Source organism: Gobio gobio, assembly GCF_949357685.1.
Source record: "Gobio gobio genome assembly, chromosome: 10".
NCBI lineage: Eukaryota > Metazoa > Chordata > Actinopteri > Cypriniformes > Gobionidae > Gobio > Gobio gobio.
In genome coordinates, this window is record NC_137116.1 from 29,727,898 (window position 1) to 29,747,574 (window position 19,677).

At 35.9% G+C, this 19,677-nt stretch overlaps 1 protein-coding gene across 2 annotated transcripts; it reads left to right on the forward strand.

Annotated features, from left to right (window-relative positions):
- The first annotated feature begins 1,090 nt into the window (after positions 1 to 1,090).
- tbc1d10aa (TBC1 domain family, member 10Aa) lies at positions 1,091 to 19,037 on the forward strand. Of its 2 annotated transcripts, XM_079827946.1 has the most exons (10): positions 1,535 to 1,639; positions 1,732 to 1,975; positions 7,436 to 7,535; positions 11,505 to 11,612; positions 11,892 to 11,998; positions 12,812 to 12,926; positions 13,051 to 13,116; positions 13,908 to 14,097; positions 14,190 to 14,344; positions 16,033 to 19,037. In XM_079827946.1, the coding sequence occupies exons 2-10, from the start codon at positions 1,791 to 1,793 to the stop codon at positions 16,795 to 16,797; spliced, it is 1,791 nt and encodes a 596-aa protein (XP_079684072.1). In that variant the 5' UTR covers positions 1,535 to 1,639; positions 1,732 to 1,790; the 3' UTR covers positions 16,798 to 19,037. The 2 variants fall into 2 exon arrangements, with proteins under 2 accessions (XP_079684073.1, XP_079684072.1); XM_079827947.1 differs by having other exon boundaries at positions 1,091 to 1,975.
- Positions 19,038 to 19,677: the final 640 nt, after the last annotated feature.

The window sequence follows — 19,677 nt, forward strand, 5'->3', positions numbered from 1 at the left end:
TTGCAGTTGAATTGCATTTTCTCAAACCTCTAATAAACATCTCAGTTGCAATGCTTTGTTTATTTCTTTTAAATGCAGCAGGAATAATACATTATGTGATAAAGCATAAAGGCTTGGGACGGCATGAGGGTTAATGTCTTAATAATGAATACCTAAAATTCACTGTTCAAAAGACTGACGATTTGAAAAAAGCTAGATTGTTATTATAAATATATACACTACCACATACATTTTAAGGTTTTGTAATGTTTTTGAAAGTAGTCTCTTAATCGGCTGCATTTATTTGATCAACTACAGCAAAAACAGTAATATTGTGAAATATTCTTACAATTTAAAATAACTTTTTTCTATTTGAATATATTTATATATATTTAAAATGCAATTTATTTTTGTGATTCAAAGCTTACTCCAGTCTTCAGTGTCACATGATCCTTCAGAAATAATTATAATGTTCTGATTTGCTGCTCAATGAACATTTATTATTATTATCAATGTTTAAAAAATTAAAAAAAAAAATTATTTCAGGATTATTTAATGAACAGAAAGTTATTCATTAAAATGCTACCCTCGATTTTCCTGTGTCTGTCACATAAAGTTTAATGTTCATTCAAATTAAACCTTGAGAAACGATTTTTTTTTGTTGTTGCTATTTGCATCTTATAAACTAGCATATTCTATAATATTAAAATATATATATATTTAAAAAAAATATTATTATTATTAACGTCTTAGCCTACTTCCCTTGATGTTCCCGCATCTTGAGAAACGTTCGAGTTATTATTATTTTTTTTTTTCAATTACTTCGGCTATTCGCATCTTAACTAACATATTCGATAATTTTAAAATAAAAGAAAGGTTTTAATATAAACTCTATTGTAGGTCTATTATTAGTATTAGTAGTAGTATCAAACATCTATGAAGCATTACACAGACTTCTCTTTATTTTCCCCTCGTCCGTCACAAAAAAGATTACAACAATTCAAATTAGACCTCGACAAACTTTTGCGGATCCATTCCACAGACATACGACATGCAAAAAACCTGTGGATTCCGGAAGTGACACAGACGCGCATGTGCAGAACTGTCAAACGCAACAGCGAAAGAATGGAAACTCAGCGCTAATGTCATCATCGCCACCCTAACACTAAAAGCTCGCCTCGACTGATGTGACATTTACTTTAATATTTACCTTTCAACCATGGGACCTCGACAGAAACTACGAAAACAACTCTGTTGGTGCATTTCGACTGGGAATCTGCTCTCTTTTCACTCTCAAACATCGGCGTGCTGAATGAAAACAGTCCGCTTGACTATTTGAGCACGAGACCTGACTATCCGTGGACTGGAAAAATGTGATTCAGGAAATTCAGGCGTAGTTTCGCTCGTCCGGTTGTTTACACATTTTTCGGGCGGTTTGTCTGCATATGTAAAGTACATTTTCAATAGTTATTGTTTTGGGATTAAACTAACTGCGGGGAGAATAGTGACACGTCGCGCGCTAAGCTAATTTAGCATTTAACTCTGGTGATTTAAACGCACAATAATCCGTTTAGAAGGCGTAGCTTTAGACGCACAGCATCTACATACAAAACGCGGGAAATAAAGTTAAAGTTTACTTGAACGATTTACACAAGTCGTGGTGGGTCTGTGTACTTTTTATTGGCCTGATTTAGAGACAATTGAAGGGGAAGCATCACACTAATTTGACGTTTTCTCGTGGGATGCCTACAGATGGGTGCAGGTGATGTCCTGTAAGTGAACTTCTCAGCAGGGTGTGTTTGTAGAGGATCATGATGGCTCAGCCGGAGAATGGACGTTTGTCTTCTGATGACACTATGAGTGTGATGACTCTGGGCAGTCAGTTTGACGAGGAGAGCTCTTACGGATCGGACTCTGAAATCAACGGATTCACCAGCTCGAGACAAATTGACAAGTATGGATTCATCGGAGGAGCCCAGCAGTATTCAACCGAGTCGTAAGTGCTCTAGTTTACAAGGTTGTTTAGTTGATCCCATCCAATCCTGTTTGTGTTGATCTGGGTAAGGCAAGGTCACGTGGTTAAGCATGATGGAACACAACACTATTGCATGCTTGGATTTTAATGGGTGTGTGAGTATTAGTAGGAGGAAAGCTTTTGAAAGTAACGTAGTTTACATTCTTGACACAGTTAAACAGAAGAATTCAAAACAAAGGAATCTCTGAATGAATTACTGTTGCTTAATTTAATTTCCGTGTGTGTGTGTGTGTGTGTGTGTGTGTGTGTGTGTTAATAATTATGTAGTCCAATGGGCGCTTTTCTAAACTTTTCTAAAAGTTAAAGTATATATATTTTTTTCTGGTAGCAGGTGTTGCCTGTTAATTAAACCATTTGAGTCCATATATATATATATATATATATATATATATATATATATATATATATATATATATATATATATATATATATATATATATATATATATAATATATATAATATGTATGTATGTATCTATATAATATATATGTATGTATATAATTTAGGGCTGCCACTAACGACTAATTTATCGATTAATCAATCGACTAATTTATTGCAATAATTTTCAACAATTTTACTTAAAAACATTTAATTTAACTTGCAACGTTGGCCTTCAAGATTCAAGATTCAAGATTCAAGATTCAAGATTCAAGATTCAAGAGTTTTATTTGTCACATACACAGTTATATACACAATATACAACTGGCAGTGAAATGTAAACAGGTCCGCTCCATGGACAGTGCAAATAACAGTTACAAGAAATTAAATAGAAATAGAATAAAATTAGAATAAAAAGTATTAACATAAGTAGAATTATAAATAAATCAAGTAAAAGATAAAAATAGGAAATAAGATAAAAATAAAAATATAAAAAATATGTGGATATGATAAGTGAGATAAACTGTAGACTTAAAAATAAGTGGTTAACATAAAATATATAATATGTATATATAAAGAAGTATAATGTGCAAGGTTTATTACAGGTTGTTACGCAGTAACAATCTGTAATAAACCTTGCACATTAGTGCACATTCAGTAGTGTACTGTAAAAAAGTATAAATGTAAACAAGCCCATGACAAAATGTAAAACTAAAAGAGTAAAAATGTAAAAAGGGACAAATTTGTGAACCAACATAACAAAAAAAGAGAATATCAGCAAATACTTTTTATATAGAATAGTGTTATCACGATACCATAATTATGACTTCAATACGATACCAGACTAAAATACCGATACTGAATCGATACCATGGCAAAAAAACTGTAAAAGTCATTGAATAATATGACAGAACTTACTATGTTTTATCATTGTTTTAGGGTTAAAAAAACCCCTAAAAACTCACTTGGCAGGCATGTTCCTGCCCTGCCCTGCCCTGCCCTGCTTCACACAGAATATTAAGCTCGGCCCTTTAAGAGCTGCACGGACTAAATTCATTGTAACACCCGATTTCTCATTCAACTCTGTATATGTTCACTAAAGACATATCCGACTGCGTTTACCAGAATACTCGCCAGGACGTGCATTTTTACATATTTTTTTACCATTCAAACCCAATAATCCGCAAAACTGGTTTCGCAATCTGTCTGAGCCGCGCTGCACTTTTCTGTTGCGTTATTTTTCCTGAGCTGCGCTTATATATTTGACACACGTCCTCACTCCTGCTGTCACACATCGACGCAAAATAAGAAATACTGCTCTTATTAGAGTGCTGTCATTTTTAAAGTACCGGTACTAATACAATTTCATATCCAACTTACCCAGTCGACTAAAAATATTGACATCGACTAATTAACAGCGTCGACGCAGTCGATTGTATCGACCAATCGCGACAGGCCTAATATAATATGCGTGTTTGTACTGTCAATCAATTAAAAAATGTACTAATTAATCGCACTTAACATTAAAGTATTTAGTATTTTTATATTGTAACAATTTTACATTTAATCTCCATATTAATGTAGAAACAACATAAAGATGGTAGCCAATATTTTAAATATTTTTAATGCCATCTTTTTATGAAAGATACCAATACTGGTACTGATGTCTCTATGGAATAGATTTTTCTCAATTTTAACCATTAATTAAAGCCATTCAGCATTACAGTATAATTAAAAGCTATAAACTGTTACATTTATTAGGCTTTAAAAATATAACTTTTAATCTAAATTTATTTAAAACACAATCCTTCCTCACATAAACCCATTGTAATAAATGTCACATTTACCAGAGCCCTTTAATATATCGGGGCTCATTTTTTTCTATTGGCCCATTCAGACCAGTTCAGATTTTTACTTGACCTGTCAAAATGCATAAAAAGTTGTTGTTTTAGAAACCATGTAAACGGTGCTTTAAAGTCCCCCTGTAGTCGATAATGTTATCCCTTAAAACTCATCTTTGATCACCAAAAAGCCTTAAAATAGCTTGAATGGCTCTACACCCTTGCCTCCTTTAGTATACGCGGTCAATGAATATGCAAGTTAGTCCCGCCTCCACTCACTCACACCAGCTCAGAGATCCACTCGCTGGCGATCACACTTTAACGTGATTGGTTACAAGGTAGTTTGTGACGTCAGAAACACCAGCGATTTTTTAAAAAAAAAATCAAAAAATCTTAGTCCCCCCTGTGGAGAAAATCAAGGTTTTAAATGTTGTTTATATGTCATATGTGGTGATTTAAGACAAAACATGTGCATATTCATAAGTCAACACCCTTGCTGAGTATTTTGTCTTTAAAACTGCAGTCTCACTACTCTTTATGTTCATTCAAACTTAATTTAACTCGTTGAAGAAAGTGCTTGTGAAGTTACTAAGAGCATGGTCATAATGTAACGCTAGCCAAATGATGACGGAAAAAAACGGGTGCTACGTTAATTTGCGGTTTTAACTCGTTAAACTGAAAAAATCAATTACATAGGTTAACACATTAATTTTAACAGCACTAATATATACACGCACACAACTCGGGTCATGTGAATGTTTACATCAGCCAAGTAAAATGTTCACACAAAATGAGTAATTTCACATTCCTAAATTCTTTTTGCTAAGAACTACGATCCCTCCCTTTAAAAAAATGATAAATTGGAGGTTGGTGGAGTTCATGTCTCTTGAACTCATCATGATTAACCAATCTTTTTGTAGATTTTGTGAATCTTTTTTGTGCAACTCGTTGAACCAGTTTTGACGGATGTATGAAACTGTCGACTTTCTTTTCATTGGGCATAAAAAAAGTTTTGTTAGTTTTCATTGATGTGGTTTGAATAGAGGGCGTTTCATCCTCACTTGCTTTGCAGCCAGTTGCAGTCTTGTTAAAGCTTCCTGTCTTTTATCAGCGAGACCTCTGCCCCAGGTTAGTGTATATTAAAGAATCTACAGAGGACAACACATGCATGTCAATTACAGAGCCGCCTGGATTTGGGATCGTCACCACGTCAGTCATTATTAAGAATTAACGGTTTAAAACGGTAGCCTGAGACGGCGGCAGGCTGGTCTATTCATTGTGGATGCAAGAGAATGGAATAGATGAGTAAGTGATAGTTGTCCCTCTGTACTGAGTGTACAGCCGCTTTCCGTTTCCTGAGGTTTATACCCTGAGGTTACACCCTCTCTGCCAGCTACTGGAGAGAGACCGGCCCCAAACCTAATCTTTTCTAGGTTCCTCCATTTTTGGTCACAATTGCTCTGGAAAATGAAAAGGAAGTAAAACCTAAGTTGTAGCTTAATAGGAAAAATACTGAAAGAAACGTTGCTTTCAGATCAAATTTCTAGTGGTCAAGATCAGTGTCTAAGTAAAGGGGAAGCTAGCTGGTGGTTGGTGTGCTGCCAAACTGATATTTAAATATCTTGGCCACAAGCTAAATGGTTCAAATTTGACTAAGGGAAACACAGGAGCAAATATTGCAGGCCTATTCCATCACCATTGTAGCCTTAAGCAAAGTAGTTAACCACAGGTTGAACTTAGGAAGATTCTCTCTGAAAATAGGCAGGATGAAAGTGTCTAGTCATCTACTGAATGTCTATTTTAACTGGTTACATCAGATTCTGTCATGAAATTGTTTCAGCTTAATCCTGTCCTCAAATTTCTGATAGTTAAGCTTGCTTCTACCACTTGTTTTTCTCATTCATAAATGGTTGGTCTGTAAGATATATATATATATATATATATATATATATATATATATATATATATATATATATATATATATATATATATATATATATATATATATATATATATATATATATATATATATATATATATATATATATATATATATATATATACAAAAGTATCAAAATACAGTGAAAACCGCAATGTTATGACAAATTATTAACATGTAAAATAACAGTTATTCCGCACCATTACTCCAGTCTTCAGTGTCACATGATCCTTCAGAAATCATTCTGATTTGATTTTTGCTGCTCAAGAAACATTTATTATTATTAATGTTGAAAACACTTGTGCTGCTTAATATTTTTCAGGATTCTTTAATAAATAAAAAGTTCAAAAGAACTGGAACAGAAATCTTTTGTAACATTATAAATGCGTTTTCTGTCACTTTGGAACAGTTTAATGCGTCTTTGCTGAACAATATTTTACAGTTGATCAAAAAATAGGTAGTGCATAAAAACATTTCCCGATTTATGCCTCTTTCATTATGACTCATTATGAAATGCCGGTGTGAAAGGGGAAGTCATATTGAAGCTTATGTTTGATAACATGATATCCTTCTTTGCATTGTTTATGTTTTTTTTTCAGTTACAGTAAAGTATACCATATAAAATGTGTGGTAAGTTAGAAAAACGTAGCAGCTGTCCATATACCATGTTTGTAAGAATCTTATTTTAATAAGAAATCTTAACCACTGTTGTTTGAATGGTGTAGAAGCAGCTTTTTTTGTTAATGATATACTACTTTTTATATGAAGGCATTAAATGTGACAAGTGACATATGTTTGAGGTTTTGTTGAAGCTATTTTAGTTTTAAAATAGCTTTTTTATTTTAGTCATTGGTTTAGTGGTTGCACCGTTTTTTTCCTGCGAAAAGCTCACTCTTTGTGAGGTAGCCTAGTATGTTTTTATAGATTAAATGAATAGCTCACAAAGAAATACAAATTCTGTCATTATTCACTCCCCCTCATATCATTCCAAACACTTATGACTTCATTCCTTTCTTTTGTGGAACACAAAAAGAGAAGTTAAGCAGTATGTTTATGCAGCTATTTTCCATACAATCATAGTGAATCCCCCGAAATAGGACAAAAGTATTATAAAAGTAGCAGTGCTTTGTATTCATTAACGTCTCATTTGTACTTCCACATATTCAATCTTGAGGTGCTGTGAGAACCAATAGCATTTGGCATTTTCTTTGATAAGTGAATTTGGGGTTCTTATTTCTTTCTTTCTCTCTCAAACTCACACAGGGCTCAAGAAGTGCCTCTGGAAGTGTTAAGGCACAGGGAAGTCAAATGGTTGGATATGCTGAACCACTGGGACAGATGGATCAGCAAAAGGTTCAAGAAGGTAGGAGCTGCCAACAACATTCACTAGATTCTTCAGTCAGTTGTTCATTTTCCCTGCATGTTCCCAGGAACAGATCAATGATGTCAGATGTTTGCCAGTGCCTTACATGTACACACTAGAAATAAAGAGAGACGGTACAGCAAACTGTGAAAATATGAGGAAATCATCTCTATATACCAGGGCTTGGGGCTTTAAATGATCACTGTTATCTTCTCTTTTATTCCTCTTCTTCTCGTGTTTCCTCATATTGACTTGCTCAGACAGTCCCACTGTTTGGATTAATTAAAAACCTCAGCAGAATGACACCATGACAGTCGTTTCAACGAGGCCCTGTCTGGACAAGCCTTCGCATCAGCTTTCCTTATATGGTCTTCAGTGATGTGTGTATCTATTAGTCTAAGTGTTCACCTCTGTTTTTCTCTCAAGCTTTATAAAGCTTTCACTGGGAGTGAGGCGTCTCCAGGTAAAGACGACGGAAGAGTTTTGCCAGATGCCGTCTTAACAGTCTTTGTTGGCCTTTTATGTTTGCATGCCTGTATTACTGTGTGTGCTCGTCTTTGTGTCACACAGAGAGTGAAAGCGAGAGACACAAATCTAGGGTTGGGAGTTGAGAACCAGCTCTTACTGAAACCAGATGAATTTCATGCCATTTTCTTGGCGAATCAAGAATAGCGTTACCTGTGGCGCTTTGTCCATTACATTCCAGATTAAAATTTAATTTAATATACTCTTTTACAATAGCATTTACAATTATTTAAATTCACTAGCTTATGGAAAAATAGACATTACTATATTATTGAATTATGTACAGTATATGCTGTTACCGTAGTATAAAATTATTATTTCATCATAAGGTCACACTATTCTAAAAAGAAAAAAAATATCTATTTAAAAAATATATATGTATGGTTACTTTTATTTAATTTTATCGGTACTTACCAATATTGAATAATTCACTGTACATGCTAATTTTTCCTATTTTTACATGCACATTACCTTTGTTGTTATCTAGCGCTCACTTGAAGTAATTCTTATTAAAATGTTAATAAATAAATAACACTGTTAAATCCAATCTTTACAAAATCTTATGTTGTGATGCTTAAAGTGCCCCATTATACTTTTTTCGAATTTGTCCTTTCATGCAGTTGACAATATGGCTGTTTGTGAATGTATACAAAGTGTCTGCAAAGTTTAAAAGATCAAAGTGCACAACAAATAGTTATTGTCTCCTTAAAGAAATAATCGTTTCTTAACTGCCAAGAGTCGTCAGAGATTCCAATCGCATTTCCTGCTACAAACGTGTAACAATGTTAAAAATGTGCATTATGCAAGGCTCCAGACTGCCGACTACATTTTGTTTGAGGATGTACTGATGCCACCGCCACATTGCCCAACTGATAAGAGCTGCCCTTTTTGTTGTTTATTAGAAACATCAAAATGCTAATTAAACAAAACCGCGCTACTCGTTTGAGCTGTGCTGCTTGGACCGTTTATCAGCTTGGAGCAATAATTGACAGTGCGAGCTCAGAACAGGTACTCGTGGGCCAATGTCAATCACTCGACAGCGTTACTACACTGCGCAGTGACAAAGCGTTTGACTTTGATGCAGTATTAATAACATCGCTGCAAGATCTAGTTAGAAGCAGTGCAGAATTGGTGCAGAATTCTCTTGTTATAAACCATAGATATAAGATCAAACAGTGCTGACGTGGAGACCAGGAGAAACACTGTGCCATGAACGAACAAGTTACAGAATACTTTTCAATCCACAAATCACCAACCATGGATTTAATGTAGCAATGCTAATTTTAACCATGGTATTGTGGAAGAAACAGTAATGTTTTTTATTATTATTACATTATTCATCTCAGCGTTCGTACAACCTTTTGAGACTGAAATTCAAGCACTTTTCAAGGGCTTTCAAGTGCTTTACTTTTTTTCCAGCATTTCAAAGCTCTAAATATCATCCAGTTTTAATGGATGATGATGATTTATAAAACAAAGTTTAAAGATTAACACTGTAGCAAACAAGCTCAAAAAAGACATGAAATTACCACTATAACCAGTAGATGGTGGCAGAGGAGCACTTATTGACTTATTAGCAAGCGGCAACCTCTCGCAGTTTCTCTTGAAGCCAGTACGGAAGTGACTTAAACTGCAATTCATCGAATGGCCGCTAGGGACAGGCTCCAGAAGGGAGCAGAATCTCATTGAGCCTAATGTTAAAATGCCCAACTTTACAGCAGAAAAAAACATGTTTAGAGCCTGGTACAAATTGTGGTTCTGGTCTATATGGCTAATTTTGCCCTTCATGACAACTGTGAGGGGGGTGAACTCATTTGTTTACATTATATAAAGCCTTAAAGTTCTGTATAATTAAGGGCGCGGCCACTTTGAGTGACAGGTGGATAGCCATTTATCTGCTGTCTGTTAGTCATCGCGTCACCTCAGCTCCACCCATGTCCCGCCTCTTTGCCCATTTTCTATAATCCGGGAGTGACGCGCTGCCAAGATGGCAACGGCCAGCTCGTCCCTACTTTACGCTTCAAAACTGCTCTTTAGAATCCTATGGGTGACGTCACGGACACTAAGTCCATTTTTTTTTTACAATCTATGCTTATTAGTTATTTCTACTGCCTAATATATGGGGAAAAGGTAGGAAGTCACAACGTCTCATGAAAAAAAAGTCACAAAATGAAGTAGTCACTTCAATTTGTGACTACATTACATAGAAAACAAGTAAAGAGCGCTCCTTTTATATTCATTAAAGCTGACAGTCAGTTCAGTATGATACTATACAATTTAATAAGAGTAGAATATTTAAATTTTCCCTATAAAAATTTTTTTTTTGCACGTTACTGTTAAAAGTTAATTGTATCTGCATATCATTTCTAGCTCAGTGCTTCACTGTTAAATTTCCAATAAACAAACTGATATGGTAAAACCGACTCTAATTGTTGCAAACTCTGAGAAATTAGGTGTAATGTATATTATGAGAAAATGATTTTTTTTTTTTTTTTTTCTTTGATGCATATAAATATATCGTTGGAGACCTCTAAAACAAAATTAGGAACCTTTAAAATATCACAATAGGGGCACTTTAAATTCTCTTTGCATTTAAAGGTGCAGTGTGTAATATTTGAGGATCTATTGACAGAAATGCAATATAATATACATAACTATGTTTTCAGTTGTGTATAAAGACCTAACATAATGAACTGTTATGTTTTTATTACCTTAGAATGAGGCGTTTCTATCTCCAGTGAAATCGCCATTTTGTGCCGTCATGTTTCTGCAGTAGCCCTAAATGGACAAACTGCTCTACAGAGCGCTAGCTTCTCACTGCTATCTCAGATGATGGCATCTTTGTCCGGTGTCGGCCACCGTAGCTTCTTTATGTGCTCCGAAAGGGAGGCGTGAGTGGTGGGCGGTTTGCAAATTGCAACCTCGCCACTAGATGCCGCTAAAATGTACACAGTGCACCTTTAAAACAATTGATTAGTGTTTTATTTCTAGCTTGTTTTTAGACAAAATAGTATACAATTTTAGAATTTTAATAGTTGCATCCCTAGAAAGAATACAAAGACAATAAACAGACAGTATGTTGTTCTGTTGGATTGGCCTCTAATTGCATGTAACTACAAAACTTATAGTACAGCCAGTTTTTTTTTTTTTGACGAGTAGAATCAATGCCAGCATGGGGAAATTCCTTATGATTTCCATCCCTACTAAATATCATTTTTTGTATTTTGCTGTTGATGCAAGCAGACCAGGCTGTTTTATAATCATAAAGATTTGTCCAGTGGCTTCTGTGTTGAAGGTAGACTGACATATATTTGTGTCAAATAACCATTTACAATGACATCTAGATTGCAGTGTGTAATCACTGTGAATGCATGCTGGCCCCTGCTTATCTGAATATTGTTGCATCACTGTGTGACGTAACGTTCATACCTCTGTCACCCGCAGGTGCGACTGCGATGTCAGAAAGGAATCCCACCGTCATTGCGAGGCAGGGCCTGGCTGTACCTGTCAGGTGGAAAAGTGAAAAGAGAGCAAAACAGCGGAAAGTTCAAGGTGAGTCAGTCAGGTCCACACATACTTGATTATAGTTGATTTGTAGTGGTCGCACTGGATGTCATTATGCATTTCTTACTGTAGAGCTTCTCAACCTTGGAGTTGCAACCCCACTATGTATAAATGTGTTAAACATATGCATCTTTTCTTGTGCTTAAACTTGTATGACATTAGGCTACACAATCACTAGAATATAGGTTGCAGGCCAAGAAATATTGAGCTCTGTCTTACTGTTTATGGCTCTAAGGTGAACCTGTGGTTTGTGTCGTTGTTGAGTAGGAGTTGGATAGCATGGATGGTGACCCTAAATGGGTTGATGTGATAGAGAGAGATCTACACAGACAGTTCCCCTTCCATGAGATGTTCGTGTCCCGAGGAGGTCATGGGTTAGTCTTCATAATTTTCTAATATTGTATTCACACACATATAAACAAATAAACAAAAATATTTATTTATTATTTATATGTATTTATTATGTTTTATTTAAACATTTTATATACAGTATTTATTTAATATTTTTTATTTTATACATTTTTCATACTTCTATTCAGCAAGTTAATGCGTTAAATTGATCAAAAATCACAGTAAATGCATGTATAATGTAAATAAAATACTTTTTTTAATAAATGCTGTTGTTTTGAACATTCTCCACAAAAAAAAAAAAAAAATAGGCAGCACAACTGTTTTCAACAGTGATGCTAAAAAGCATCAAATCAGCATATTAGAATGATTTCTGAAGGATCATGTGACACTGAAGACTGGAGTAATGATGCTGAAAATTCAGCTTTTGTCTTCACATTAATAAATACAATTTTAAAATGTATTCATGTAGAATTGGCCAACACCAAACGCAGGGCTCGACATTAACGCTTGTCCGGGACAAGTGGATTTTTTGAAGGGGCAAGTGAAAAACAATTTTACTTGCCCGACGGACAAGTATCCTGGTTAAAACGTCAAAACAAAAAATAACTAGGAAATCACCAAAGTGCAATAATGATTCTGCATTCAGTTAGTTTAAGTGGAGATCGATAGTGGATAATAATGTAAAACGAACTGACGTTAACAAGGTTGAGCTGTTGAGGCTCGCGCAGCCGTAAATACATTACAAATACATTTTCCTGATATAGTACAGGTTATGTCTCTTTTTGCCAGGTATGACACCATTTCCACTGTGCTTCTGTTTGTGTGTTTTTGAGCAGGCAGCAGGACCTGTTCCGGGTGTTGAAGGCTTACACCCTGTATAGACCAGATGAGGGTTACTGCCAGGCTCAGGCTCCTATAGCAGCGGTGCTTCTGATGCACATGCCTGCTGAGGTAAAAAATACATTACAAATGTGTGTGCAGCACTTATTTGAGTTCACATTCTTTTTGGAAACGGTTGTAATGCTTAAGTCATTATTGAAATGATAAATCGTGCTTGTTTATTGTCTGTATTCAGGATGCATTTTGGGGTCTGGTTCAGATTTGTGAGAAGTACCTCCCTGGATACTACAGCGCAGGCCTGGTAAGAACTGTTACTTGCTATATAAGAAATAAATATTACTAATCAAATCTAATCCATAAAGTGGATATAAGAATTGCTTCTCGTGTGAGAACAAGATTTAAACTGGATAATGACACTAACTTTGCAACATCAACACTTGTTATTGAACTCAATTGAATCAACATTGAACTGATTTGAGCTGAATAATTACACTATCCAGGGTTTTTTTCTGGGTCAAAAATGGTCTTCAGTGGTGGAGGATGAACACGGTCATCCACACACATAGTACAAAGTACTCTACCCATGTGAACTGCAAGTTCAGTACTGACAATAAATCCAAAATAAATTAATTATATGATCAAATATATATTTTGGCAAAGATTCATTTTGGCGGCTACCGAAATATTGTCAATGCTGGAAAACCCTGCTATTGTTTTATTGTTGAGCTACATATTTCCTCAGACACATTCTCTGGTTCATAGTTTGCATTCTGTTCATAGCATTCATATCTAAAGTTCCTTGTTTTCTGAAAATGTGCCGTAGGTGCCAGTAAAATAACAACAACAACTTTTGTTCTCCGCTCAAAGGTGTTGTAAGCAGCGCAAATGTAGAGAAGTAAATTAAATATCTGTGGTTTTCAAAGGGCAAAATTAAATCTATGATCGCCTTAAGCCTGTAAATGTAGAATTGCTGCTGTAAATAACTGCCTGACAGACCAGTGAAGTGTATAATCTGGAAAAATGGCACTGCAACTGCAAGTCTTTACTTCCAAGACAAGGAAAAAACCCTACCGTTGTTTTTATGTTTTGTAGGAGGCCATACAGTTGGATGGACTGATCTTAAATGCGTTATTAAAGCGGGTGAGCCCTCCAGCGTATCGGCATCTTGAGAAACACAAGATCGAGCCAATTCTCTACATGACAGAGTGGTACATGTGTGCATTTTCCAGAACTCTACCCTGGTCGTCTGTGCTCAGAGTGTGGGACATGTTCCTGTGTGACGGTCAGATTCACGTACACACATATTACACACTTACACACAGGCAGGTTTGTCGTCATCTTTCTGACTGTATTTTTCCGTTGTCCTTTCAATAGGAGTGAAGATAATGTTCCGTGTTGGGCTGGTGTTGCTGAAATGCATGCTGGGATCTCGTGAGAAACTGAAGGCTTGTCCTGGTCAGTATGAGACTATGGAGCTTCTTAGAGCACTGGAGCCACAATACATGCAGGAGGGCTTTCTTGTCCATCAGGTAGCGAACGCACACACTCTCAGGCTTGAGTAGATATGATCAAAATTGATTTTTTTTTCTTCTTTAATTTAATAGGTGAAATGTATAATGTAAATGTATGTAATTATTTTTATATTTATGTGTCTTATACCTGATATGCAGATCCAATTTTTAATAATTGTTTGTGCATTAGTAACTAAATAATAAGTACAAAAAAAAAAACTACAGCTGTAAAAAAACAAATATTGATGATAATCGTTCACTATCAATATACACTCGTTTGAAATTTTAGGGCTTATTTATTTGATCATAAATGCAGTAAAAACACAGTAAAAACAGTAATATTGTGAAATATGTTTGCAATTTAAAATCATAAAATTCTTTTCTATTTTGATATATTTTAAAATGTAAAACTTGATGACAAAGGTGGATTTTCAGGAGCCTTCAGTGTCACATGATCCTTCAGAAAACATTTTACAAGAAACATTTATTATTATTGTCAATGTTGAAATTTTTTTTTTCAGGATTCTATGATGAACAGAAAGAAAAGTTCAATAGAACAGCTTTTATTTACAACATTATAAATGTATTTACTGTCACTTTTGAACAATTTAATGCATTCTTGCAGAATTAAAATATGACTTAATTAATAAAACAAAAAATCTTACAGACCCCAGACTTTTAAACAGTATTGTATAATAAATTTAGATCGCAAATCAACTTAGCATAAATATAAAGATTCATGTTGAACTAAAGGTTTAGGTTTTATAAATCTGATACTCATATAAAGTCAAGAGTTTTGCTCAAGTAAATTTTGTACAAAAAAAAAAAAAACTGAATATATTAATGTAACGACCCTGAACATCCCTAAACTCTGAATGGCCCGGTTAAGACACTAATATTAAATAATTAAAGCCAACTGTAACTTAAAACTGTTTGCTTTTAAATTGAACATATCAAACGTGTCAAATCTTGCTTTAACATATGTCTTAATTACATATTGTTATTAATATAAACAATGCATTTAATAAGTGGGTTGTGAAAGCTGCTGTTAACAGGATAATTCACCCAAAAATTCAAATTACCCCATGATTTCCTCACCCTCAAACCATCCTAGATGTATATGACATTCTTTTTTTATATTTAAAAGTATTATACGGAAGGCGGTCCACCGGAAGCTAGATATCTTATTTTTTGAAGTTTTAATTATGGATATTTTTCATACACAAACCCATCGGTTCACTTCAGAAGGCCTTTATTAACCCCCTGAAGCTGTATAGATTACTTTTATAATGGATGGATGCACTTTTTTGGCTTCAAATTTTGTGCCGCCATTTACTGCCATTGTAATGCTTGGACTAGCCAGGACTTTTTTTTATTTAACTCCTATTGTATTTGTCTGAAAGAGGAATGTCATATACACCTAGGATAGCTTGAGGGTGAGTAAATTGAGGTAATTTTCATTTTTGGGTGAACTATCCCTTTAAAAGTTGAAAGCACCATAATACCATTTTTGGGTGCTATTCTTTAAAGATTCAACAGATGGCACCATTTATTGATTTACCAGATATTAAATTGATAACTGATAATAAACAGGTTTTATTGTCAGTTAGGAACTTTGACTCATTGATGCATTCTATTTGCGTCATGTAGAAACTTTAATGAACTTGACATTGGTGTTTGAGTTCGGTTCTCTTCTGCACATGCAGGTGTTAGAGCTGCCTATATCTGCTCGGGATGTCGAACGAGAGCACCGCATGCAGCTCAAGCGCTGGCGGAAAACTCATGGCGAACTCAGCTACAAGTCCCCTCCCAGAATGCACGGCGCTCAGGCCATTATGTCTGCCGAGCCACACTCCCGCCAAGACCTCCGTCAGAACCCCACCATCGTCGTTCAGTATCCCTTGCCCTCAGACACTAAATCCGAATTCTCTCGCATCAAGAAAAGAAGCACTATCCGAAAAGCCTCCATTCCAGTGGACGTCCCTAATCCGTATGCCTTACCAACAGATCCCAAATCTGACCCTCGTAAGAATCAAGCGCAAGACACAGCCTCAAACAATCAGTCCAACCATCCTCCTCCATCACTACAGCAATCCCTCCTCACTACACCCGAGAAGACCCCAGAACCTTCCTCTGATCCACCGGCCACTGTCATCCCAACCCCAAAACCATCTCCGAGTCTTTCTCGCACCCCGCCACCTCCCCAAACCTCACCGGACCCAAATCCCACACACCCTACCGAGCTCCCTCACTCCTCCAACCCGCCGATCACAGCCGAACCACTTCCCATCCCTAAAAACTCAAGCAACACCAACAACTCAGCCCACCTTAAAGATCCTCCACCCACTACAGACTCCACTCCACTTCTTCCAGACGACGCACCTGTGAACGGCAACTCGGCCACTGCTCCCAGAGTTCCCGCTTTACGCATCTCATGTGAGAGCGTGGGTTCAGAGGACACGTACCTGTAGCTCTCACGTCAGCGTTCAGGGAGAAATTGAATGCAGTATTGGGAACCAGCAACCGCTTTATGCATGAAACAAAGATGGGAGGAAAACAACTATGAATATATTTTGGTTTTTGGAGGGAACCGATACAGAATCTTTGCCATCAGTATCTTGACTTCAAGACTTCAGGAATATATAAAGCTTAACGACAAGAAGGATCAATCATCCGCGACTTCATTTTGGCGTCACCATGCATGCATGCTAACAGACCTCCTTACTTTTCTGTGCTGGTCCATAATGGACTCCACAACCTTTGTATTAAAAGCTCTGAATATTAGCTCTTCCATTATTCTTCAATCATTAGCAGAACTGACTTTATAATCAAATACGTTTGGCTAGTTATTGTGTTATTCGCTGCTTAACAATATTAGGTCACATTGCAAGAAATTATAAAAATGTGTGATTTCTCCGATCTAACAGTTTTACATTTATAACCTCTCTTTTGACCACTATTATAAGAATTTGTATTCTTTGTCAGCCTCACTTAACCATTTTAACATGTGCAACTGTCATAATATTAAGAGCATTTCTTGTTTCAACATCATGTCTGTTGCTGCACACAAATATAAGTGAACCGAATTTTTTTTTTTTTAAAGGAACACAACTTTTTTTGAAAATAGGCTCATTTTCCAACTCCCCTAGAGTTATTGATTTTACCGTTTTCGAATCCAGTCAGCCGATTTCTGGGTCTGGCGGTAGCACTTTTAGCATAGCTTAGCATAGATCATTGAATCTGATTAGACCGTTAGCATCTCGCTCAAAAATGACCGAAGAGTTTCGATATTTTTCCCATTTAAAACTTGACTCTTCTGTAGTTACATCATGCACTAAGACCAACAAGAAAATGAAAAGTTGTGACTATACTCTCATTTCTGCGTAATAATCAAGGAACTTTGTTGCCGTACCATGGGTGCAGCAGGCGCAATGATATTACACACACCGCCTGAAAATAGTCCCCAGCACGCTCCCTGTGCAAGCAGGTCGTCACGTTGGTTATGTTGACGGAAGTTAGCCTATTTTCAGGCGCTGCGTAATATCAGAAGAGTCAAGTTTTAAATAGGAACTATATTGAAACTCCTTTGGTCATTTTTGAGCGAGATGCTAACGATCTAATCAGATTCAATGATCTATGCTAAGCTATGCTAAAAGCGCTACCGCCAGACCCGGAGATCGGCTAAATGGATTCGAAAACGGTAAAACTCAACTGTTTAACTCCAGGGAAGTTGGAAAATGAGCCTATTTTCAAAAAAAGTGGAGTGTTCCTTTAAGTTGACGCATCTTTAAACTTGATTTTTCAGAGAAAAATTGTGCACAAATTGTACATTTACGGGCACATCAGCGTGTCACTGGGTCAGTACTTTTAAAAGGGACACTTTTGTACCTTTTCTACCCCTAAAAGGTGCGTATTAGTTTACTTTAGAGTAGTAATATTTAGTAAATATGAACTAAATAGTATTTAGTAAATATTACTACCTTTAAGGTAAACTAATATGGGTCAACTTTATACCGTATTTAAGGGTAAATAAGGTGTAAAGTTGTCCCTTTTAAGGGTATTGCTCACACCGACAGGTTTTGCTCAGAGTATATTTTTGTCCTTTAAAAGAAAAACACTTTGAAGAAAATTTTTGAATACTTTCTTTAATAAAACACCAAAAAAGCAAAGAAAAATCCTGATTTGATGTGATGTTGAAGCTATGTTTGAGTGTTGACACGCCTGATGTATTTATTTTTTTGCTAATATGAGAGAAACTGAAGATTTCATATTTCACGAAACCTACTCCATCTCAATCCACCAGATGGCACACATTCCTTACAAAGGATTCATTTCATTTGCTCAGAGATGTTAACCTGTTACATTGGGAGTTTATTTAGATTCATAGACACTTGTACAGTCATCATCTGTGAAGAGAAGTATGTTACAAAACAGCTAAAACGTGCTGTTTTTTTTTTTTTTTTTTGTCAAACGTTATAGGGAGTGCTTTTTATTTACGTTACATTTTAATAAGTGCTGAAATATACACTATTCTGTTTCAGCTTCATCTTATATTTCTGTTTCTCTGAAAGTATGGGAGCACTGTTTAATATTTTTGTTTGTTTAATAATGCTTAATTGCTCTGGCAAAGACTTTGATTCGTATGTCTAATATTTAATCACTCCTCAACGACTGACTGTCAACTCTATGTAGATTTTGTACAAATAAAAGCACTTGTAATAAGACCATGTGTTTTATGTGCTGGACGAAGGCGCCGTTTCCCACTGGGTCACAGGACGCGTCTGTTTTCTGTCACTGCTGCGCTTCAATTACCGTAAGGAAAGCCATCAAAGAGGCTGCTGTAAACCGAAACCTTAATGCTTTGGGTCATCGGCGATGGCCTGTGCTAAGTAGCAAATTAGAGAGCGCCTTTCTTTTTTTCTGTCGGAGGTCTAAACCCATGTCTATGGTCACAAATTACCAGTGACAACTGCTTGCCTGAGGTCAAATCGGAGCTTTACACAAACTGCTGCTTTAATGCCAACAATCATGTTCACTTGCATGAGTGTAAGCTCTCTGCAGGAAGGAGTTTCTTATTTCTGCTACTTAATGGATATTATTATAGCTTTAAAAATTGTTACTTTATGGGTAATGGACTCGAACACAAGAGTGCTGTTGTGGAAATATAAAAACATCAACCATGCCTGCTTCTTCCACAAACATTTCTCAAATTTAGAACAAAAGATACAAAAGCTGTCATTGGGGACGGTACAAGGGTAAACCGGTCCTAAAATGTAACATTTAACCCTTAATCGTCCCTCAAGTAGGGTTTACGTTTGAGTCCCTTGGGGTCAGATAGACCCCAAACTTTT